Here is a 26,495-nt window from a genome sequence, read left to right as displayed (position 1 = left end):
CGGTTTTGGAGAGGAAAAGGGGCCGGCTCAGACACCGCATTGAGCTCCCATCCGATTTTTTTTTTCCAGTCTATCCACATTCTCGTCGCGGAAACTTCAGATACCCAGTTTTGCGAGGCCTTCCGAGAGCGAACCCCATCCCGACTCCCGCGTTGGCGCGATGGAAATTTCAGCTCGTACTAGGGCCGGAGTCTACCAAAATTCGTTGGAGTCGCTGGAATCGGGCCAAAATTCGCCGTAATCCGTAGCGGGCGGCCGACCGGCGCGGGGCTGCTAGGCGTGCGGCTACTGGCGCGGCACGGCACGCGGGCGGCAGGCAGGGACGGGCGGCGGGCGGGGGCACGCGCTCGCGCCGGGCGAGGTGCGGCTGTGGGCCGGGGTGGCACGCATGACGGTGCTCGAGGCACCCATGCTAACCGTGGTTGGGGCCGATGTTGGGGAAAAAAGGGAAAAAATTTAAATGACTGACCGTGGGCCAGGGCAGGGAATATGCTCTTTTAGAGGCTCCTTTTGCAATGTCTGGACTGCGCGACATTTTTTCAGCCTGCAAAACACGTTTAGGGTGCCCTCCATCACAGCGTATTTGGGTTTGCGGTGTCTACTAGAGTTGCTCTTACTCCATAAAAAAACTCTCAGCAAGCTCCAGTTTCTAAATTTCAGCTGGTCAGATCCAAAGAACGCTCGACTAGGCGTGCGGGAGCTGCGCCGACTGCGGCCTTGCTTCACCCAGGAGGGAAATGCCACACGCCCCAGCATGCTGCTTGCGCGCTACTCCTACACCACCCATAGCTACTTCTACAAGATTATCTGGGCCAACAAGGATGCGACATGCAACTTCGGCAGCGCCACCATGCTCTTCGAGATCGATGCTGCCAGTGTCCTCGAGCTCCGGTGCGACGATGGCCATTCAAAGAGCCTCGTCCTCGTTCAGCTCGGGTGGCTGGTAGGGGAGCTTGTCCTCCTTCAAGGCCTCTAGCTTCTCACGCTCCCACGCGAGGAGGACTAGAGGTAGTTTGTGGTGTCGTCGCATGGCTCTTGGTTTGGGACATCTCCTCCTCCTCCTCGTCATCATCATCGTCATCGTGGTCCTCTTCCTCAACCAACATTCGATCCATAAAATGAGGTCTAGTGAATTCCATGTCAACTTATTTTGCCTTCCCAATCAAAGAGACAACACCAAAAGAGATAAATAATCGAACATCTCCTTATAACAACACACATGTACTCAACCCAAACTGGTGTGGGATAAAACTTGTCCACTTCAGCATCTGACCACTCCTCGAAGTGAAAGAACATACTTGTGCCAGGGATCATAACATTAATAAACTTTGTCATCCTCGCAAGGTCAGCCTTAGAGGGAAATATAACTTCGAAAGCGCCATCATCAGTAAGTCTAAGATCCCATTGGGATATGATCCACTCTAAATTTCTTGAGATGATAATACCCCATCAACAATCGAAATTTTACCAACCTTTCCACTGTCCTACCTAAAAGTAACATCAGATGAAGCAGGTATCTCATGGAAAATAAGCTCATTGCGAGAAACACCATAAGTAATTGCAATTGGTTTTGGCATAGAAAGCAGCGGGCAACTGATGGACTCATGAGAACTCTTCTAACAATATAGACATAAAATAGCAGTACAAGTCTCCACCAAGTGACCATTCTCACCACATCTCAGACAATACATTTTATCAAGTTTTTTCTAAGCACGTGTTGACAAACACGACAGAGGTCGTCTCCATATTCTGCAAGTTAAGAGGGGCATCAGATAAACCAGAGGTCGATGCAACCGTGTGAGTAGCAACCGCGTCCTGAGCCTGAGCCGAAGCAGTGACCACATAGTTTTCACTATTGTTGAATGTTTGTTGATATCGATTATTGTTTCCATTAAACCTCCCAGAACCTCCCCGGTAGTTGTTATTGTGATTTCGGTTCCCATAATAGAATTGATGATAAAGGTCCTATCTATAATTACATCGGTTCATTGATGCATATCCATTCCCATAGCCATTTTTGCCTTTTCCTTCCTCATAGGCACCAAAACCTTGGCCATTAAACCCTTCATCTCTTAACTATTGGGACCACCATGGCTGAAGTTCGAGCCCTTCTCAAAATTAGTAGCCGACTGCACATGCCGAGCCTCCCGATTACCTTGCGGTGTCTTAGCCACCCAGTTGCCTAATGTGTCCCCCGTGAAAGACGACTCGAAGCTTCTTGACATCTCACACCTATCCCCGCACGTACGCGATGCAATCGTGATCCTCGCTTATGTGCGCCATCTCCACCGGTAATAGTGGGACGTGAAGGTGAAGGAGCCGAATCACATTGGTTTCTCCCGAACCGTCGAATAGAAAATCTTGAGATTGGGAGAATAAGAAGCTATGACTCCAGCGCACATGTATCCCACAGATGGCGCCAATTGACACCACACAACAATACCTTTAAGTTATGGACTTGGATTTTAGGGAAGATGATGCCCTGGTGGATTCATCGGAATACAAACAAAAAACACATACAGGACATGATTTTAACCACCTTCAGGCCTCCGGAGGGAAAACACTACATGTTGCTTGTCTGTTTCTTAATTGATAGAGATTGGGTTACAAAATGTCGGCGTGATGGTTTTGTATGATCTAGTCTAGGTCGCGTGTACCTTGTCATTCTCCTCACCGATAAAACCTCTTTGTCCTTATAGAAGTCCAGGTCTCAGGGTTCATGGTCGGTTGCAGGTTGTACATTCCAAGCTTGGGCTTGATTTGCCTTGCACGGTTCCTGGGCTTCAATAGCTTGTTGCGACGCGGCCTTCATTGGCATTCGATTGGACCGCGCCCAATATAGCAATAGTGGGTACCTGATACGGTATGCCCGCGTCACTTCCTCCCTTTCATATTAGTTGTCGCTGATTTTATTATCCTAAATCAGCAACAACCAATATAGAACGGAGAAAGTAGAGTTTGTTTTCTTTTATTTCACATCACATCAAATATTATTCCACCAAGAAACTCCAAACAAGCGATCGAGAGCCAACGACATATGGAAGCAGATCACCCACACGTCCGTGGTGTCCAATGTGGCCGCCAAAGAAAGCACAATCAAAATAGTTCTGAACGAGCGTGCAACAACAATTTAGCGGACCTAAGAGCATCTCCAGCCGCGTCCCTAAAGAGGCCGCCAAAGATATTTGGGGCGTGTTAGACAAATTTTCGTTCCCAGCCGCGCGTCCAAAGCCTCCTTTCATCCGGCGTCCTGAGACCGTCTCCGATCCACAGGGGACGTTCCGGGCACGCCGAACACAACGAAAAGCGAGGCGGGGAGACGCGGGACCGACACGTCAGCGACACATTCAAGTTTAATCTAACCGTCGCCTACCTCACGACGAAATTTATTGGTGTGCAGCGACGGTGCAGTTTCCGCAGAGGCGTAGGGATGCGTCTCGTCGCCCCAAGCTCTCCGTGCCGGCGTTAATGAGTGCCACTGCTCTCTGCCTCCCTCCGGCCTATAAAAATGGTCGCTTTCGCATCGTCCCTCACACACAAACCCTAGCGCATCTCTCCCCAATCCTAGCCGCCACCATCTCAAGAGTCGAGGGCCATGGCTGGTAGAGGCAGAGGCCGAGGTCGCGGCCATGGTCGTGGCCGCGGCCGTGCCGGGGCACCAAGAGCTGCACGGTCGCCGTCGCCTGCGACGTCATCGTCTTCATCGTCGTATCTGCAGGAGGAGCACCAAGTGCTATTCGAGTTCATCGTCGTCCTCAATGACGATCCACTCGGCATCCAGAGGCTACCGGACAAGTTCGCCGAGTTCGTCGCCGGCAACAAGCCGTCCGCGCTGCATCTGCGGGAGGCTGGCTCCTACTGCTGCCAGTGGCTGGTGGACATGCTCTTCGACGGGCGCGACAAGATGTACCTCCACACCGGCTGGGAGAAGTCGCGCGCTACAACGACCTCCAAGCCGACCGCGTGCTCACATTCTCCTACCTAGGCGAGGCAGATATGAGCGTAAAGGTGTTCGATGACACGTCCTACCGCCGGCACTACCACGATGACAACGAAGAGGAGGACGATTGAACACGCCGTCGCAACGAAAATGGTAATAGAGGTTTCTGTATGTTCTCCTTGCAAAGGACCAATCGGACTATCATTACTGATACGTCTCAAACGTATCTATAATTTCTTATGTTCCATGCTACTTTTATGATGATACTCACATGTTTTATACATATTTTATGTCATTATTATGCATTTTCGGTACTAACCTATTGACGAGATGCCGAAGAGCCATTTGTTATTTTCTTCTGTTTTTGGTTTCAGAAATCCTACAAAGGAAATATTCTCGGAATTGGACGAAATCAACGCCCAGGGTCTTATTTTTCCACGAAGGTTCCAGATGACCGAGGGAGAAACGAAGTGGGGCCACGGGGCGCCGACACCATAAGGCCGCGCGGCCAGGGTGGGCCCCGTGCCGCCCTGTGGTGTGGGGCCCCCGTGCCTCTTCCGACTCCGCCCTTCCGCCTACTTAAAGCCTTCGTCGCGAAAACCCCAGTACCGAGAGCCACGATACGAAAAACCTTCCAGAGACGCCGCCGCCGCCAATCCCATCTCGGGGGATTCAGGAGATCGCCTTCGGCACCCTGCCGGAGAGGGGAATCATCTCCCGGAGGTCTCTTCATCACCATGATCGCCTCCGGATCGATGTGTGAGTAGTTCACCCTGGACTATGGGTCCATAGCAGTAGCTAGATGGTTGTCTTCTCCTCATTGTGCTATCATGTTAGATCTTCTGAGCTACCTATCATGATCAAGATCATCTATTTGTAATGCTACATGTTGTGTTTGTTGGGATCCGATGAATATGGAATACTATGTCAAGTTGATTATCAATCTATCATATATGTTGTTTATGTTCTTGCATGCTCTCCGTTGCTAGTAGAGGCTCGGCCAAGTTGATACTTGTGACTCCAAGAGGGAGTATTTATGCTCGATCGTGGGTTCATGCCTCCATTGAATATGGGACGATGTGACGAAAGTTCTAAGGTTGTGGATGTCTTGTTGCCACTAGGGATAAAACATCGATGCTTTGTCTAAGGATATTTGTGTTGATTACATTACGCACCATACTTAATGCAATTGTCCGTTGTTTGCAACTTAATACCGGAAGGGGTTCGGATGATAACCTCGAAGGTGGACTTTTTAGGCATAGATGCATGCTGGATAGCGGTCTATGTACTTTGTCGTAATGCACTGATTAAATCTCATAGTACTCATCGTGATATATGTATGTGCATTGTTATGCCTTCTTTATTTGTCAATTGCCCAACTGTAATTTGTTCACCCAACATGCTATTTCTTATCGGAGAGACACCACTAGTGAACTGTGGACCCCGGTCCATTCTTTACATCGGAAATACAATCTACTGCAAATTACTGTTCTTTACTTGTTCTTCGCAAACAAACATCATCTTCCACACTATACATCTAATCCTTTGTTTACAGACAAGCCGGTGAGATTGACAACCTCACTCGTTACGTTGGGGCAAAGTACTTTGATTGTGTTGTGCAGGTTCCACGTTGGCGCCGGAATCCCTGGTGTTGCGCCGCACTACACTCCGCCACCAACAACCTTCACGTGTTCCTTGACTCCTACTGGTTCGATAACCTTGGTTTCTTACGGAGGGAAAACTTGTCGCTGTACACATCACACCTTCCTCCTGGGGTTCCCAATGGACGTGTGTCTTACACGCCATCAATTACCAACTCGGTTTTCTAGTTTAGGTAACTGAGAGTGCCTGCAAGTGTTCTTTCTTGGCAACGAACATACGAAATCTGCGATGCCAACACTAGTTAGGTTTCCTCATTTTGCAATGTTTTACTATCTATTAGTTTGTGAAAACCATGTTCCAAACTATGTATTGTATTAGTTTGTGTAAAACCATGTTCCAAATTATGTTTTAGTTTGTGTAATGTTCCACCTCTCTATTGAAATAAAAATGCAAAAAAATATTTTAATAAAAAAAAGTTTGGGGGCCGTGTTTAAGGAACGCGGCTAGGGAGCGACTAACAACATATGTCCATGTACCGCTTCGTTGAGTGCACCATGCAATACCTATGATCCTCCAGGCTCCACTAGTAGGAAAACCCTTAGAGGTAGAATTACCATTTGTGGCCCACTAAAACGTGCATGTTCCACAAAATTATTTCTGTGGCACATGCAAATTAATGCTTCACAGAATTTCTGGGAATTCTGTGGTGCATTTGCAGCTGGTGCGCCACAGAAATTAGCCATTCTATGGCGCATGTGCACATGTGCGTCACAGAAAGTTTGTGAGGCCCACGCGGGGTCCACCACTGCACATGGGCGAAGGGAATTCTGTGGCGCATCCGCCACATGCGCCACATAAAGTCAAAATTCCATGGCGCATATGTCAACATGCGTCACAGAAAGTAAAAATTCTGTGGCACAGATAGTTGAAGGATTTTTTCTTCCCACGCAACTCCACCCCACATGGATCGCCTTTTTTAATGTAAAATATAAAAGAAATAGATAGAAAATTCAAAAAATAAAATCTTTCGAGGTGCCCATGTATTATGTCATCTAGCACCACTGAAAATTAACAAACATGAATTTCGATTTTTTTTTTGCAAAATTGCATTGCAAAATCATGAAACTGGATTCCTGGTTGCATACGAACTCAAAAAAACACGCAAAATATATCAAAATGTTCCGACAAAATTATACATCCGAATTCACCTGGGCTTGTCTGGTTGGACTATTTTTAGAATCGCCAAATTCGAAAAGAGTGAAAATATACGGCAAGTCAAAGATTTTTTGTGTAAGAATAAAAAAAATCAAAAAAAAATTATGTGGCGCACCAACTGCCCGTGCGCCACAGAAGTTTTGGCCCGAAATTTAAATTTCGGAGGCGCCAATCTCCTCCTCCACTTCTCCTCTCATTTCTCCATCTCACTTCTCCTCTTTCTCCTCAACTTCTCCTCCCACCACCACCACCTCCTTCCTTCTTCTCCAGCACTACCACCATCTCCTCCCTTCTCTCCCTCCTCCTCCTACGGCTTCCTCCTCCGGCGACCACCATCACCACCTTCTCCTCCTCCTCCGGCGACCACCACCACCTCCTTCGGCAACCATCACCACCTCCTCCTCCTCCTCCTCCTCCTCCGGCCACCACCACCACCTCCTCCTCCTCCTCCTCCTCCACCACCACCACCACCTCCTCCGGCCGGCCTCCTCCTCTACCCACCCACCCCACCCCACCCCACCCAACCCAACCCACACAACCACTCACCTTTCGGTGAAATTCCCAAAAAAACCGGCGAAATTCCAGCGGCCCCAGATCTAGATCTAGATCTAGATCTGGCCGCCACTTTTTTATATAATTCAAAAAAAAATCTGTGGCGCACATTAGCATGGTGCGCCACAGAAGTTTTCAAGAAAATTATGTGGCGCATATTGACCTAGTGCGCCACGGAAGTTTCAAAAATTCTGTGGTGCATGTACATATGCGCCACAAAATTCAAATACTAGTCGCGTGGCAACTATAGCGATCTGGATATGCGCCACAGAATTGAAATTTGGTGCGCCACAATTAGCCTATTTTCCACTAGTGCTCCACCGGCACGAATTATCGGAGGAGATGTGCACAGGCGCATATGATGTTAACCTTTGGTCACGAAGATTTCTTAAACAGTTTTGTGTTTTCAAGAAAAACAATCTCACTTACCTAAATTGCCAATGTATGTATTCTTTATACAACAGATTTTAGGGTGTAGTATTAAATTGATCCAACGGTTATTCTATATAGTTCATTTCTGAATTTGGGTAGAGGATGATTTGGTAATTTCTGTTGTACTCATATAAATAGGCTTAGGACGTCTCCAAAGGGGAGACATAAACGGATGCGGAGTGATCGTCTCCGACCGCGTTGTCAAAAAATATGTCCGCATCCAGGGCTAGCGGCCCGATGCATAGTGACAGGCTGTCTGCGGAGACGCAAATGCGGCCCAAATATGCGCCTCAGTTGCGTCTCTACGGACGATGCGCAGTCGTGCCGCGTGACCGCTTGTTCTAACCTAGGCCCGTAGGTCAAGGACAGTGAAATGAACCACGTGGATTTGCTTCATGTTCCCCTTATTTGCTGCCCTAGTGCAACGTCGCCACCCCAACCCCACCCCACCGCACTGCCATAGTACATGTCATCTGTTCGGGCCTCACCGCGTCGGAGAACAAGATAGGAGTCGGGGTAGGTTCGTGGCCGCATCTGTCACGTCTTTGGGGGCCAAGCAACTACCGGTTGTGCCGGCCGGCCTCGCCGCCCAGGACCTGTTCGGTTGCGCCGTTAGGTTTTAATTCATTTTTTGGCGCTATTATAGGTGACCATTGATCCGCAGTTTCTACCTACGCAGATGGACATGTGGAAGTTGCTCAAAAAGTTCCGTAGTGAGGTCATTGACTCCTATTCCGACTACGAGTCCGAGCAGACGACACAGAACATGGATTCTACTGCGGCCTCCATTCTCCACGAGCACAATGCCAACCAGGCGCCAGTGCATCGGGGCTCTGTGAAAGACCGCTAAAAAATCCTACCGCACAACAGAGTGGAAGGGCACCTCCAACTCCACAAGGACTACTTCGACCGCACTATGTTACCGGAAAAATTGTTCCAGCGCCAGTACATGATGTCAAGGGACATGCTCATGATCATTCTACGGGACGTCTGAGACTACGACCCGTACTTCCAATGTAGGCCCGATGCCATAGTGCGCTAGGCTTCACCTCCTACCAAAAATATTTCGCAGCTATTTGCATGCTATCGTATGGAATGGCTGCTGATATATTTGATGAGTATCTTCGAATGGTTGAGAGCACCTGCCTTGAGGCCATGTACCGGTTTTGCCGAGCCGTGATTGCCATGTTCGAAGAATATTACTTGACCGAGCTAACAGTTGAGGACACAAGGCAGTTGTCTATTAACGAGTCTAGAGGGTTCCCATGCATGATTGACATCACAGATTGCATGCACTGGAAGTGGAAGAACTATCCATTTGGATGGCTGATACGTCTCAAACGTATCTATAATTTCTTATGTTCCATGCTACTTTTATGATGATACTCACATGTTTTAGACACACTTTATGTCATTATTATGCATTTTCCGGCACTAACCTATTGACGAGATGCCGAAGAGCCGATTCTTGTTTCTGCTGTTTTTGGTTTCAGAAATCCTACAAAGGAAATATTCTCGGAATTGGACGAAATCAACGCCCAGGGTCTTATTTTTCCACGAAGCTTCCAGAAGACCGAAAGAGAAACAAAGTGGGGCGACGGGGCACCGACACCACAGGGCCGCGCGGCCAGGGTGGGCCCCGCGCCGCCCTATGGTGTGGGGCCCCCGTCAGCCCTCCGACTCCGCCCTTCCGCCTACTTAAAGCCTTCGTCGCGAAAACCCCAGTACCGAGAGCCACGATACGGAAAACCTTCCAGAGACGCCGCCGCCACCAATCCCATCTTGGGGGATTCAGGAGATCGCCTTCGGCACCCTGCCGGAGAGGGGAATCATCTCCCGGAGGTCTCTTCATCACCATGATCGCCTCCGGATCGATGTGTGAGTAGTTCACCCCTGGACTATGGGTCCATAGCAGTAGCTAGATGGTTGTCTTTTCCTCATTGTGCTATCATGTTAGATCTTGTGAGCTGCCTATCATGATCAAGATCATCTATTTGTAATGCTACATGTTGTGTTTGTCGGGATCCGATGAATATGGAATACTATGTCAAGTTGATACTCAATCTATCATATATATGTTGTTTATGTTCTTGCATGCTCTCCATTGCTAGTAGAGGCTCTGGCCAAGTTGATACTTGTGACTCCAAGAGGGAGTATTTATGCTCGATAGTGGGTTCATGCCTCCATTGAATGCGGGACGATGACAGAAAGTTCTAAGGTTGTGGATGTGCTTGTTGCCACTAGGGATAAAACATCAATGCTTTGTCTAAGGATATTTGTGTTGATTACATTACGCACCATACTTAATGCAATTGTCTGTTGTTTGCAACTTAATACTGGAAGGGGTTCGGATGATAACATGAAGGTGGACTTTTTAGGCATAGATGCATGCTGGATAGCGGTCTATGTACTTTGTCGTAATGCCCTGATTAAATCTCATAGTAATCATCGTGATATATGTATGTGCATTGTTATGCCTTCTTTATTTGTCAATTGCCCAACTGTAATTTGTTCACCCAACATGCTATTTCTTATCGGAGAGACACCACTAGTGAACTGTGGACCCCGGTCCATTCTTTACATCTGAAATACAATCTACTGCAAACTCTGTTCTTTATTGTTCTTCGCAAACAAACATCATCTTCCACACTATACATTTAATCCTTTGTTTACTGCAAGCCGGTGAAATTGACAACCTCACTGTTACGTTGGGGCAAAGTACTTTGATTGTGTTGTGCAGGTTCCACGTTGGCGCCGGAATCCCTGGTGTTGCGCCGCACTACACTCCGTCACCAACGACCTTCACGTGATCCTTGACTCCTACTGGTTCTATAAACCTTGGTTTCGTACTGAGAGAAACTTGCTGCTATACGCATCACACCTTCCACCTGGGGTTCCCAACGGGCGTGTGCTTTACGCGTATCAAGCTAAATTTCTGGCGCCGTTGCCGGGGAGAGCAAGACACGCTGCAAGGGGAGTCTCCCACATCCAATCTCTTTACTTTGTTTTTGTCTTGCTTTACTTTATTTTATTTACTGCTTTCTTTGCTCTTTATATCAAAAATACAAAAAAATTAGTTACTAGCTTTACTTTATTTACTGTCTTGTTTGCGTTCTCCATATTAAAAACACAAAAAAATTAGTTACTCGCATTTACTTTATTATCATGACTAGTCATGTAGTTGTTACTCTGTCACCTGAGGAATTGATCTTTACTTTTAAACAAGGGGGTGAGGAGAGTTTTAAAGAAGCTTGGTCCATAATTTTTGACTCTTATAGTAAAACTGAACCTAAAATGACTCTAAGTTTGCTTCTTAGTAACTTTTATTTTGGGCTCATTCTTCGCTATAGATATGCCTTAGATGCTGTAGTGGGAGGAGATTTCCTTCACTGTGATGGGGATCAAGCTTATAATGCCATAAAAAAATTGGTTGCATCATCTAGCTCCGCTAATAATTTTGATTCATCTCTTGCTAGCATTCATAATAGATTAAACACTCTCGAAACGAATATATCTTGTTTAAAAGAAGGGTGCAACCAGATTCGTGAGTATTATGATTATGTTCTAGTAAGCTTTGAACCTTCAATGTGGGTGCGTACTATTAAAGTTGCTATTTGTTGTGAAACTTTTCATGCCCGTTGTGATATTATGTCTGAGTTTTGTCTTATGCCTAAAATAATTTATGAATCTTTGACACTTTGGGAACTTACTGAAGGAGGAGAAGGAATAACTCTTACTGATAACTCTGTTATAATTCCTAAGGGTATAGCTGAAGGTGTCTTCACAACCTTTCTTGGAAGAACGGTATCCACTGATTATATCGTTGTTGAATGTGTAGGGACAGGACAAATCACACTTGGAAGGTCCCTGCTGAAACTCGTGGGAGCAATCATAGATGTGGGGAAAGGCACTCTAAATTTTACCTCTACGCCCGGATGTGGCCACATATTCCCTAAACCAAAGAGTAAGAATAAGAGTAAGAAGGGTAGGCGCAAGGCCCCTGGTAAGAATGATAATGCTTCGTCTCTCGATAATACTTGATTCACACTTTCTGCGTCTAGCTGAAAGGCGTTAAAGAAAAACGCTTATGGGAGACAACCCATTATTTTACTTCTGCACTTTTATTTTATATTTGAGTCTTGGAAGTTGTTACTACTGTAGCAACCTCTCCTTATCTTTATTTTATTGCATTGTTGTGCCAAGTAAAGTCTTTGATAGTAAAGTCAATACTAGATTTGGATTACTGCGCAGAAACAGATTTCTTACTGTCACGAAATTGAGCAGCCCCTTCTGTAGGAAATTTAGAAAAATCTGCCAATTTACGTGCGTGATCCTCAGATACGTACGCAACATTTATTCAATTTTAGCATTTTCATCTGAGCAAGTTAAGTGCCCCAGAAAAATTCGTCTTTACGGACTGTTCTGTTTTGACAGATTCTGCCTTTTATTTCGCATTGCTTTGTTTTGCTATGTTTGATGGATTTCTTTGTTCCATTAACTTTCAGTAGCTTTGTGCAATGTCCAGAAGTGTTAAGAATGATTATGTCACCTCTGAATATATGAATTTTCAATTATGCACAAACCCTCTAATGAGTTTGTTTTGAGTTTGGTGTGGAGGAAGTTTTCAAGGGTCAAGAGAGGAGGATGATACAATATGATCAAGAAGAGTGAAAAGTCTAAGCTTGGGGATGCCCCCGTGGTTCATCCCTGCATATTTGAAGAAGACTCAAGCATCTAAGCTTGGGGATGCCCAAGGCATCCCTTCTTCATCGACAACTTATCAAGTCACCTCTAGTGAAACTATATTTTTATTCCGTCACATGTTATGTGCTTTACTTGGAGCGTCTGTATGTTTTTTTTGTTTGAATAAAATCGGATCCTAGCATTCCTTGTTTGGGAGAGAGACACGCTCCGCTGTTTCGTATGAACACATATGTTCTTAGCTTTATTCTTAATGTTCATGGCGAAGGTTGAAACTGCTTCGTACATTGTTATATGGTTGGAAACAGAAAATGCTGCATGTGGTAAATGGTATAATGTTTTGAATAATTTGATACTTGGCAATTTTTGTGCTCATATAGATCATGTTTAAGCTCTTGCATCATGTCCTTTGTACCTATTAATGAAGAACTACATAGAGCTTGTTAAAATTTGGTTTGCATGATTAGTTTCTCTAGAGTCTAGATATTTTCTGGTTAAGGTGTTTGAACAACAAGGAGACGATGTAAAGTCTTATAATGCTTGTAATATGTTCATATGTAAGTTTTGCTGAACCGTTTTATACTTGAGTTTGCTTCAAACAACCTTGCTAGCCTAGCCTTGTATTGAGAGGAATTCTTCTCGTGCATCCAAATCCTTGAGCCAAAAACCATGCCATTTGTGTCCACCATACCTACCTACTACATGGTATTTCTACTGCCATTCCAAAGTAAATTACTTGAGTGCTACCTTTAAAACTTCATTCCTTTGTCTTTGCAATATATAGCTCATGGGAAAATAGCCTTAAAAACTATTGTGGTGAAGAATATGTAGCTATGTATCTTATTTCTTATAAGTTGCTTATTGAGCAGTAACCATGTTTCTGGGAACGCTATCAACTATTACACCTTTGTTGAATATCATGTGAGTTGCTTCGTCTTGTCTGAAGTAAGGGCGATTTTCATGATCAAATGGTTTGAGTATGCATATTGTTAGAGAAGAACATTGGGCCGCTAACTAAAGCCATGAGTCATGGTGGAAGTTTCAGTTTGGACAATTAATACTCAATCTCTTATGAGAATATTATCTGTTGTTGAATTCTTATGCATTAAAGAGGATTCCATTATCTGTTGTCTATGTTGTCCCGATATGGATGTCTAAGTTGAGAATAATCAAACACGAGAAATCAAATGCGATCTTTCTCCTTAGACCTTTGTACAGGCGGCATAGAGGTACCCCTTTGTGACACTTGGTTGAAACATATGTTATGCAATGATAATCCATGTTAATCCAAGCTAATTAGGACAAGGTGCGAGCACTATTGGTAATCTATGCATGAGCCTTGCAACTTATAGGATATCTTATACATAACACATATGATTTATTACTACCGTTGACAAAATTGTTTCTATGTTTTCAAAATGAAAACTCTAGCACAAAAATAGTAATCCATACTTCCCTTTGCGAAGGGCCATTCTTTTACTTTATTGTTGAGTCAGTTTACCTACTTCTTTCTATCTTAGAAGCAAACACTTGTATGAATTGTGTGCATTGATTCTTACATGTTTACCTATTGCACTTGTTATATTACTTTGTGTTGACAATTATCCATGAGATAAATATGTTGTAGTTGAAAGCAACTGTTGAAACTTATATCTTCCTTTGTGTTGCTTCAAAGCTTTCTACTAAGAATTTATTGCTTTATGAGTTAACTCTTATGCAAGTCTTATTGATGCTTGTCTTGAAAGTACTATTCATGAAAAGTCTTTGTTATATGATTCAGCTGTTTACTCATTGTCTTTACCATTGCTTCGAATCGCTGCATTCATCTCATATGCTTTACAATAGTATTGATCAAGATTATGATAGCATGTCACTTCAGAAATTATCCTTGTTATCGTTTACTGATGTCTACGGGTGCTTCTATTCTTGTAGACAGTGTTGGGCCTCCAAGAGCAGAGGTTTGTAGAACAGCAGCAAGTTTCCCTTAAGTGGTTCAACCAAGGTTTATCGAACTCAGGGAGGAAGAGGTCAAAGATATTCCTCTCAAGCAACCCTGCAATCATGATACAAGAAGTCTCTTGTGTCCCCAACACACCTAATACACTTGTCAGATGTATAGGTGCACTAGTTTGGCGAAGAGATAGTGAAATACAAGTGGTATGAATGAATATGAGCAGTAGTAACGGCGGCAGAAAATAGCTTAGTGGCGTGCAGTTGATGATAGTAATATTGCAGGAAGTAAACATGCAGCGGAACAGTAAATAAACGATGATTGCAGTATTTGGAAACAAGGCCTAGGGATCATACTTTCACTAGTGAACACTCTCAACTTTGATCACATAATAAAACCACTCTACACTCTCTTGTTGGATGATGAACACCACTAATTGCGTAGGGCTACAAGAGAAACTCAATGCCGGAGTTAACAAGCTCCACAACATTCGATGTTCATATTTAAATGACCTTAGAGTGCATGATAGATCATTGCAATTACACCAAGTACTAACATAGAATGCACACTGTCACCATCACACTATGAAGGAGGAATAAATCACATCAATACTATCATAGCAATAATTAACTTCATAATCTACAAGAGATTACAATCATAACCTACGCCAAGTACTACATGATGCACACACTGTCACCTTTACACCATGGAGGAGGAATAGACTACTTTAATAACATCACCAGAGTAACACATAGATGAATAGTGATACAAAGCTCATATGAATCTCAATCATGTAAGGCAGCTCATGAGATCATTGTATTGAAGTACATAGAGAGAGAGATTAACCACATAGCTACCGGTACAGCCCTTAGCCTCGATGGAGAACTACTCCCTCCTCATGGGAGACATCAGCGTTGATGAAGATGGCGGTGGTGTCGATGGAGATGCCTTCCGGGGACACTTCCCCGTCCGGCGGCGTGCTGGAACGGAGACTCCTGTCCCCCGGATCTTGGCTTCGCGATGGCGGCGGCTGCGGAAGGTTTCTCGTGCCGTAGCTTTTCGTATAGGGTTTTCGCGACGGAGGCTTTAAGTAGGCGGAAGGGCAAGGTCGGTGGAGTCCTGGTGGGACCACACACTAGGGGCGCGCCCTACCCACGGCCGCGCCGCCCACACGTGTGGGCCCCCAGGGCTCCCCTCTGGTGGCTCTCGGGTGTTCTGGAAGCTTCGTGGAATTCTAAGATGCTGGGCGTTGATTTCGTCCGATTCCGAGAATATTTCCTTACTAGGATTTCTGAAACCAAAAACAGCAGAAAACAGGAACTGGCACTTCGGCATCTCGTCAATAGGTTAGTTCCGGAAAATGCATCAAAATGATGTAAAGTGTGTATAAAACATGTAAGTATCATCATAAAAGTAGCATGGAACATAAGAAATTATAGATACGTTTGGGACGTATCAAGCATCCCCAAGCTTAGTTCCTACTCGCCCTCGAGTAGGTAAACGATAACAAAGATAATTTCTTAGGTGCCATGCTATCATAATCTTGATCATATTATTGCAAAGCATATGAGATGAATGAAGTGATTCAAAGCAATGGTAAAGACAATGAGCAAACAACTGAACCATATAACAAAGACTTTTCATGAATAGTACTTTCAAGACAAGCATCAATAAGTCTTGCATAAGAGTTAACTCATAAAGCGATAGATTCAAAGTAAAGGCATTGGAGCAACACAAAGGAAGATTAAGTTTCAGCGGTTGCTTTCAACTTTCAACATGCATATCTCATGGATAATTGTCAACATAAAGTAATATGATGAATGCAAATATGCAAGTATGTAAGAATCAATACACACAGTTCACACAAGTGTTTGCTTCTAAGATAGAAAGAAGTAGGTAAACTGACTCAACAATAAAGTAGAAGATTGGCCCTTCGCAGAGGGAAGCATGGATTACTGTTTTTGTGCTAGAGCTTTTATTTTGAAAACATAGAGAGAGCATAAAAGTAAAGTTTTGAGAGGTGTTTGTTGTTGTCAACGAATGGTAATGGGCACTCTAACCCCCTTTCCAGACAAACCTTCGAAGAGCGGCTCCCATGAAACGTTTTTATTTTTTGGGTGGCACTCCTTCCAACCTTGCTTTCACAAACCATGGCTAACCGAATCCTCGGGTGCCTGCCAACAATCTCATACCATGAAGGAGTGCCTTTTTATTTTAGTTTTATTTAGATGACACTCCTCCCCACCTTTGCTTTCTCAAGCCATGGCTAACCGAATCCTCGGGTGCCATCCAACAATCACATAGCATGGAGGAGTGTCTATTTTTGTAAAATTATGAAGGGTAATTAATTTGGGACTGGGAATCCCATTGCCAGCTCTTTTTGCAAAATTATTGGATAAGCGGATGAAGCCACTAGTCCATTGGTGAAAGTTGCCCAACAAGATTGAAAGATAAACACCACATACTTCCTCATGAGCTATAAAACATTGACACAAATAAGAGGTAATAACTTTTGAAGTGTTTAAAGATAGCACTCAAGCAATTTACTTTGGAATGGCGGAGAAATACCATGTAGTGGGTAGGTATGGTGGACACAAGTGACATAGTGTTTGGCTCAAGGATTTAGATGCATGAGAAGTAATCCCTCTCAATACAAGGCTTAGGCTAGCAAGGTTATTTGAAACAAACAAAAGTATGAACCAATACAACAAAACTCACATAAAAGACATATTGCAAGCATTATAAGACTCTACACCGTCTTCCTTGTTGTTCAATCCTTACTAGAAAATATCTAGACCTTAGAGAGACCAATCATGCAAACCAAATTTTAGCAAGCTCTATGTATTTCTTCACTAATGGGTGCAAAGTATATGATGCAAGAGCTTAAACATGAGCACAACAATTGCCAAGTATCACATTATTCAAGATATTATACCAATTACCACATGTAGCATTTCCCGTTTCCAACCATATAACAATTAACAAAGCAGTTCAACCTTCGCCATGAACATTATGAGCTAAGAACACATGTGTTCATATGAACCAGCGGAGCGTGTCTCTCTCCCACACAAGCATGAATTTATTTAGAGAATGAAAATAACAAAATAAAAATTAAAGCACACAGACGCTTCAAGTAAAGTACATAAGATGTGACGGAATAAAAATATAGTTTCACTAGAGGTGACCTGATAAGTTGTCGATGAAGAAGGGGATGCCTTGGGCATCCCCAAGCTTAGATGCTTGAGTCTTCTTGAAATATGCAGGGATGAACCACGGGGCATCCCCAAGCTTAGACTTTTCACTCTTCTTGATCATATTGTATCATCCTCCTCTCTTGACCCTTGAAAACTTCCTCCACACCAAACTCAAAACAATCTCATTAGAGGGTTAGTGCATAATCAAAAATCCACACATTCAGAGGTGACACAATCATTCTTAACACTTCTGGACATTGCACAAAGCTACTGGAAGTTAATGGAACAAATAAGTCCATCCAACACAGCAAAAGAGGCAATGCGAAATAAAAGGCAGAATCTGTCAAAACAGAACAGTCCGTAAAGACGAATTTTTTAGAGGCACCAGACTTGCTCAGATGAAAATGCTCAAATTGAATGAAAGTTGCGTACATATCTGGGGATCACTCATGTAAATTGGCAGATTTTTCTGAGTTACCTACAGAGAACACTGCCCAAATTCGTGACAGGACGAAATCTGTTTCGCAGCGAGTAATCCAAATCTAGTATCAACCCTACTATCAAAGACTTTACTTGGCACAACAATGCAATAAAATAAAGATAAGGAGAGGTTGCTACAGTAGTAAACAACTTCCAAGACTCAAATATAAAACAAAATTGCTGTAGTAAAATAAACACATGGGTTATCTCCTAAGAAGTGCTTTCTTTATAGCCATTAAGATGGGCTCGGCAGTTTTAATGCTCCCAAGAAATAAGAGTTGAAGCAAAAGAGAGCATCAAGAAGAAAATTCAAAAAAATTTAAGCCTAACCCACTTCCTATGAAAAGGAATCTTGTAAATAAACAAGTTCATGAAGAGCAAAGTTACAAGCATAGCAAGATAAAACAAGTGTAACTTCAAAAATTTCAGCATATAGAGAGGTGTTTTAGTAACATGAAAATTTCTACAACCATATTTTCCTCTCTCATAATAATATCCAGTAGCATCATGAGCAAACTCAACAATATAACTATCAAATGAAACATTCTTATCACGAGTCTCATGCATAAAATTATTACTACTCCCAACATAAGCATAGTCATTCTTATTAATTGTAGTGGGAGCAAATTCAACAAAGTAGCTATCATCAAATATAGGAGGCATATTGTAATCATAATAAACTTTATCCTCCATAGTAGGGGGCACCAGAAGACCACTATCATTATAATCATCATAAATAGGAGGCAAAGTATCATCAAAGAAAATTTTCTCCTCAATGCTTGGGGGACTGAAAATATCAAGCTCATCAAAACCAGCTTCCCCAAGCTTAGAACTTTCTATATCATTATCAACAATGGTGTTCAAAGCGTTCATACTAATATTACTACTAGCATGCAAATAAGGTTCCATAGGTTTTTTAATTTTCGCATCAAACAATCCATGTCTTAACTCGGGAAATAGAACAAAAAGCTCATTGTTGTCCATTATGCCTTACTAGTGTAAACAAGAAACAAAAAGATGCAATTGCAGGATCTAAAGGAAATAGCTTCGAGCACTCACACACCGGCAACAAGACTAGGAGATAGCTTAGTAGTCGGAGGATGTGAATACCTTTTACCTTACCTCCCCGGCAACGGCGTCGGAAAAGTGCTTGATGTCTACGGGTGCTTCTATTCTTGTAGACAGTGTTGGGCCTCCAAAAGCAGAGGTTTGTAGAACTGCAGCAAGTTTCCCTTAAGTGGATCACCCAAGGTTTATCGAACTCAGGGAGGAAGAGGTCAAAGATATTCCTCTCAAGCAACCCGGCAATCACGATACAAGAAGTCTCTTGTGTCCCCAACACACCTAATACACTTGTCGATGTTCATATTTAAATAACCTTAGAGTGCATGATAGATCATTGCAATTACACCAAGTACTAACATAGCATGCACACTGTCACCATCACACTATGAAGGAGGAATAGATCACATCAATACTATCATAGCAATAATTAACTTCATAATCTACAAGAGATTACAATCATAACCTACGCCAAGTACTACATGATGCACACACTCGTCACCTTTACACCATGGAGGAGGAATAGACTACTTTAATAACATCACCGGAGTAACACATAGATGAATAGTGATACAAAGCTCATATGAATCTCAATCATGTAAGGCAGCTCATGAGATCATTGTATTGAAGTACATAGGAGAGAGATTAACCACATAGCTACCGGTACAGCCCTTAGCCTCGATGGAGAACTACTCCCTCCTCATGGGAGACAACAGCGTTGATGAAGATGGCGGTGGTGTCGATGGAGATGCCTTCCGGGGGCACTTCCCGTCCCGGCGGCGTGCCGGAACAGAGACTCCTGTCCCCCAGATCTTGGCTTCGCGATGGCGGCGGCTCTGGAAGGTTTCTCGTACCGTACCTTTTTCTTATAGGGTTTTCACGACGGAGGCTTTAAGTAGGCGGAAGGGCAAGGTCGGTGGAGTCCTGGTGGGACCACACACTAGGGGGGCGCGCCCTACCCCCTGGCCGCGCCGGCCACACGTGTGGGCCCCCCAGGGCTCCCCTCTGGTGGCTCTCGGGTGTTCTGGAAGCTTCGTGGAATTCTAAGATGCTTGGCGTTGATTTCGTCCGATTCCGAGAATATTTCCTTACTAGGATTTCTGAAACCAAAAACAGCAGAAAACAGGAACTGGCACTTCGGCATCTCGTCAATAGGTTAGTTCCGGAAAATGCATCAAAACGATGTAAAGTGTGTATAAAATATGTAAGTATCATCATAAAAGTAGCATGGAACATAAGAAATTATAGATACGTTTGGGACGTATCATTTACCTACTCGAGGGCGAGTAGGAACTAAGCTTGGGGATGATTGATACGTCTCAAACGTATCTATAATTTCTTATGTTCCATGCTACTTTTATGATGATACTCACATGTTTTATACACACTTTATGTCATTATTATGCATTTTCCAGGCACTAACCTATTGACGAGATGCCGAAGAACTCGGTTGTTGTTTTCTGCTATTTTTGGTTTCAGAAATCCTACAAAGAAATATTCTCGGGATTGGACGAAATCAACGCCCAGGGTCTTATTTTTCCACGAAGCTTCCAGAAGACCGAAAGAGAAACGAAGTGGGGCGACGGGGCGCCGACACCACAGGGCCGCGCGGCCAGGGTGGGCCCCGCGCCGCCCTATCGTGTGGTGCCCCCATCAGCCCTCCGACTCCGCCCTTCCGCCTACTTAAAGCCTTCGTCGCGAAAACCCCAGTACCGAGAGCCACGATACGGAAAACCTTCCAGAGACGCCGCCGCCGCCAATCCCATCTCGGGGGATTCAGGAGATCGCCTCCGGCACCCTGCCGGAGAGGGGAATCATCTCCCGGAGGTCTCTTCATCACCATGATCGCCTCCAGATCGATGTGTGAGTAGTTCACCCCTGGACTATGGGTCCATAGCAGTAGCTAGATGGTTGTCTTCTCCTCATTGTGCTATCATGTTAGATCTTGTGAGCTTCCTATCATGATCAAGATCATCTATTTGTAATGCTACATGTTGTGTTTGTCGGGATACGATGAATATGGAATACTATGTCAAGTTGATTATCAATCTATCATATATATGTTGTTTATGTTCTTGCATGCTCTCCGTTGCTAGTAGAGGCTCTGGCCAAGTTGATACTTGTGACTCCAAGAGGGAGTATTTATGCTCGATAGTGGGTTCATGCCTCCATTGAATGCGGAACAGTGATAGAAAGTTCTAAGGTTGTGGATGTCTTGTTGCCACTAGGGATAAAACATCAATGCTTTGTCTAAGGATATTTGTGTTGATTACATTACGCACCATACTTAATGCAATTGTCTGTTGTTTGCAACTTAATACTTGGAAGGGGTTCGGATGATAACTCTGAAGGTGGACTTTTTAGGCATAGATGCATGCTGGATAGCGGTCTATGTACTTTGTCGTAATGCCCTGATTAAATCTCATAGTAATCATCGTGATATATGTATGTGCATTGTTATGCCTTCTTTATTTGTCAATTGCCCAACTGTAATTTGTTCACCCAACATGCTATTTCTTATTGGAGAGACACCACTAGTGAACTGTGGACCCCGGTCAATTCTTTACATCTGAAATACAATCTACTGCAAAATCTGTTCTTTACTGTTCTTCGCAAACAAACATCATCTTCCACACTATATATTTAATCCTTTGTTTACAGCAAGCCGGTGAGATTGACAACCTCACTGTTACGTTGGGGCAAAGTACTTTGATTGTGTTGTGCAGGTTCCACGTTGGCGCCGGAATCCCTGGTGTTGCGCCGCACTACACTCCGTCACCAACGACCTTCACGTGATCCTTGACTCCTACTGGTTCGATAAACCTTGGTTTCGTACTGAGGGAAACTTGCTGCTATACGCATCACACCTTCCACTTGGGGTTCACAACGGGCGTGTGCTTTACGCGTATCAATGGCCGGGTCAGTACAAAGGCCATGCGGATGGGATGCACTATCATTTTTTTCTTGAAGCAGAGATATCTCAAAATTTATGGATTTGGCGTTATATTCTTTAGCATGTCCGGTTCCAACAATGACATTAATGTGTTGCACCAATCTCTGGTTTTCAACGGGCTTATGCAAGGCAAAACTCCTCAGATGAGCTACGAGATCAATGGAAATGAATATAATAAGCCATATTATCTTGCTGATGGCATCTATCCTAACTGGGCCACACTGATGACGACTGTTCGTAATCCAAACACGGAAAAAATGTAGAGGTTTGCCACGATGCAAGAAGCTACCAGGAAAGATGTGGAGGGGGATTTGGTGTGTTCCAAGTTCGCTGGACAATTGTCCGTTACTCGGCAAGAACATGGTCGTTGAAGACCATACATGAGGTGATAACATGTTGCGTGATCATGCATAATATGATAGTTGAGGACGAGCGTCCCGATGGCCGCAATGAGCACCTATAGGATTTGTTAGGGTGAGCTGGTTGTGCCAATCTCTGGGGCATCATCCTGGCAGCAGTATCTGAATATAAATGTTGAAGTCACTGATGACGAGAACATGTCCAAACGCCTACAGAAGGATCTGATTGAGCATCAGTAGGCATTGGCTGGTCATGAAGATATTGTGTAGCCATTAATATCACCTCGTTTTCATGCAGATTTTCAAATATTTAGATGTAATAATTGAGTACTTTAAACCTGTTTATTTTGCTGTTTAAACATCCAAATTTATGTCCGCGGGCCAAATGCGTCGGCCTGCTAGAGGCGCCCAGGCGCGAACGGACGGTCAAAAATGACCATTTTCGTATCCACGAGCCGACACAAACGAACACGCTTGACCACTCAACTACTACATCATCTCTACTACAACGATGAGGGCTTGGATGTTGTTCTTGCCGCTGGTGCCGGGAGGAAGGACGACAACATGTCTTGCAGGAGTCTTGCGCCATGAAGTGTTGCATTTGGAGCGATCCTGGAAACGAGGCCGCCGCCGTGGCCGTGAGCACCGGTAGTAACTCCTGGTGATCCAGGTTGCCACTTTGAGTGATCTTTAAGATGTAAACTTTAATACATTTAGATCTTGCAATAATAATAATAAAAAGCTGTGGCCGTGACCATTCTTACTGGTTTACCTCACACTTCTCCTAATCTCTCCCTCTAACGCAAACGCGGTGCAGATTTTGGAGCAAATCTAGTGCCAGAGTTTTAAATATTAACTACCTAATATGTCTCTGATGCCTAAATATAATACACGAATTTTGGTGTAGTATTCCCGACCTGGCCGTTGGATCACAAGATACTAACTATCCAAAATAATCAAATGTATCATAAAAATGACCCGTACTATTCTAAGTGGTCTTGAAGTGCTTGTGTACGTCCTATTATTGCTCTATTGAGCTAATATATAATCCAGGATTCTGTTATTTGACTGTGCGTGGTGTTCCCAATATTCTCCTCCTGCCTTGCACTCTTTCACGATGCAATATTAACGCTTATTAGAAAATTTTCATCGACAACAAGCACGCACATTACTGAGCTAATGACAAAGCCAGTGTCAACCATTTGAGCTGTGTGTGAGATTGTGCTCTCCATGTTCTAGTTTGACTTATCTTTTTTATATTTATTTCAACATTGTGTTCCAACTTAAACAGAAAACACAGAATATATCACCTACCATCAAAGGAAAAAATATTGTACGGATAGATCATGCACGGATGTTCTCAAGGTCCGCCTCGACCTATAAGTAGACATGCAACACACCAAGTTTTCTTCATCCATATCTACAATCTAATCCCTACTCCACTGTCTAGCGGGCTATCAATACCATGGCTAGAAAGCTTGCCGCTTTGGCTCTGCTGGTAGCATTGCTTGGCTGCGTGGCCCACACGTGCCAAGCGGGCTACGGGTTTCCTTACCCATTATCGTCACCCAAAAAGAGCTCTTCACTTGTTGCCTCGACACTCAACTACGCTCACTACTACAAGACTTGCAAGGGAGCGGAGAAGATCATCAGGGACGTTGTGCAGGAGGAGATTAAACGCAACCGCGGCATCGGCGCGGGCCTCATTCGTCTCTTCTTTCACGACTGCTTTGTCCAGGTATATATAATTATATGTAGCATGTGGATAACCTAGGTAACATTCTTACTATATATATGTGCCCTCAAATGAAACTAACGTAGAAGTTAACAATTTGGCATGACGATTATATATCTACTTTTCAGGGTTGTGATGCATCGGTCCTCCTTGACAAGACTCCCGCCAATGAATCGACAGAGAAGTTTGGCCTCCCTAACATAGGCAGTCTCCGCGGCTTTGAAGTGATTGATAAGATCAAGACCAAGCTCGAGGCAAAATGCAAGGGTGTCGTCTCGTGCGCAGACATTGTTGCCTTTGCTGGACGTGACGCCACCTACTTCCTTAGTAACAAGAAGGTATACTTTGAAATGCCGGGTGGCCGCTATGATGGACGCATCTCTTCTGCGAGTGAGACCCTCTTCAACCTTCCCCCTCCTTTCGCCAACATCACGGTGCTTGAGGCTATGTTTGCAGCCAAGGGGCTCAACCTCGATGAGATGGTCACCCTATCCGGCGCGCACACTATTGGGATCTCCCACTGCTCGTCCTTCGGTGACCGTCTCCCGCGCAATGCCTTCGACCCAATGGCCATGAACCCTAGGTTTGCCAACTCGGTGACAAGGAAGTGCAAGAGCGCTAGCTCTACGGTGGATCAAGATTTCAAGACCCCTAATAAGTTGGACAACCAATACTACAAGAATGTGCTTAACCATGAAGTTTTGTTCACGTCGGACGCCGCGCTTGAGTCATCCAAGACAAAGAGATTGGTGAAGCAGAATCTTGTCCCCAATGTGTGGGAAACAAAGTTCAAACAAGCCATGAGAAAGATGGGCGGCATCGGGGTGAAGACCAGAGCAAATGGGGAGATCAGAAAGAACTGCCGGCTCATCAACTAGAGACTGTTCATTCAATGATATCGAAACTACGTGCTTCAATCACCATGGCTCTTGATTGAAACTATCGGAATAACCTCATATATTTGTTTGTGCTATTTTGAAACTTCTGTATATTTTCCATTAAAGCTTTCATTCATTCCTGTGCTTCAGATGATTTTATTCAAATTTTGTCGGTGTACTGCTATTATCTATGAGATCTTCGAGGGTTCTTTTTAAGGGCACTGTCCACCTTTTTCACTAAACATTATTGGTCATAGTCATCATCACCCCACAACTTATCCTCTGCGAGCTTTTGGAAGAAAGTTTGTAGCACATGTCAAATTCTAATTAAAGGTGCACATGATCACATTCACGTAGTCTAATAAGGATTCAGCTAAAGAATCATTTGCGGTCCGGTTGATATTATCGAATTGTACGGAATGGTATATATGATGATGTCTTGCTAGCTAATGCTGACTCCTCAGCCAGAAAGCGGAAAACCAATCAGAATTGTACGAAACAGTTGATATTATCGAATTGTATGGGACGATCCAATTTTTGTATTATGTTCTTTAAGAGTAACTAGAAAAAACTCCCATTCGTTGCTATGGTTTTTGTTGAACATTTTTACGCTAAAAAATGATTTTACCTATTTCAAGTGTTAAAACTTCATGAGCCAACCTCATAAAAAGAAGTCGGTAATTACTAATAGGGACAGGTTGGCAAAACAGCTTTGTACAAGTATGATAACAGAAGTACACATTTTTAGAATGGTGAGGTATCGTATTGAATACTTAAAAATATATACACTTTGATAGAAAAATTGTAAAAAAATTCTTGTAATCATACAACATGGCTCTAAATCAATTATGATTTTAAGATCTAGAAAAGAAAGATGCATTAAGAGTGTAAAATTACCTCAAGTAATGATCCAGAATATTACTACCTCGGGACAGATTTAATTGACGCGCACTTGCATCCAGCTCTCACCGTCGTTGCATGTACAACCTCTGTGTCGATTAAATCTGACCGGAGGGAGCAACGACACAATAATTTTTAGGGGAGTGATGTCTTGGCACATGGGAATATATGCTACCTTTCTTTTCAAATGCATCTTAGATATATTTTGATATGTTAAAAAATTTGAAACGAAAAATTCGTACGTGCCTCACAAAGTTGTTTCATGAAAAATCAACTTGTCTTGTGGCGCGTGTAAAAAGAAAAAATTCGATGCGAAAAATAAGTCTTTTCACAAGATAACGTTTCTCTTTTTTATATAGACCACATAAAGTATCTTTTTCGCGAAATTTGACGAAAGCACATATATTGTGGAGATGTACATGTAGATCTTTTTGTCCAATTTTTTTAACACTTTGAAACAGTATGTTTTTTGGTATAGGGAGCATACGCACCCGGGATCCGAATTGAGTTTTCGAATTTTTAGAACCTACAAAAATATGGT

General features: G+C 43.6%; 1 protein-coding gene across 1 annotated transcript; it reads left to right on the top strand.

Moving 5' to 3' along the window:
* The first annotated feature begins 754 nt into the window (after positions 1-754).
* On the top strand, positions 755-25,054 carry LOC124656347 (peroxidase 2-like). The gene is made up of 3 exons (XM_047195108.1): positions 755-943; positions 23,892-24,179; positions 24,305-25,054. Exons 1-3 carry the CDS (start codon positions 755-757, stop codon positions 25,052-25,054), a joined length of 1,227 nt encoding a protein of 408 aa, XP_047051064.1.
* Positions 25,055-26,495: the final 1,441 nt, after the last annotated feature.

This window comes from Lolium rigidum, chromosome 5, assembly GCF_022539505.1.
Source record: "Lolium rigidum isolate FL_2022 chromosome 5, APGP_CSIRO_Lrig_0.1, whole genome shotgun sequence".
NCBI lineage: Eukaryota > Viridiplantae > Streptophyta > Magnoliopsida > Poales > Poaceae > Lolium > Lolium rigidum.
The sequence above is the reverse complement of the archived record's forward strand: the minus strand, read 5'-3'. Positions and strand labels throughout refer to the sequence as shown.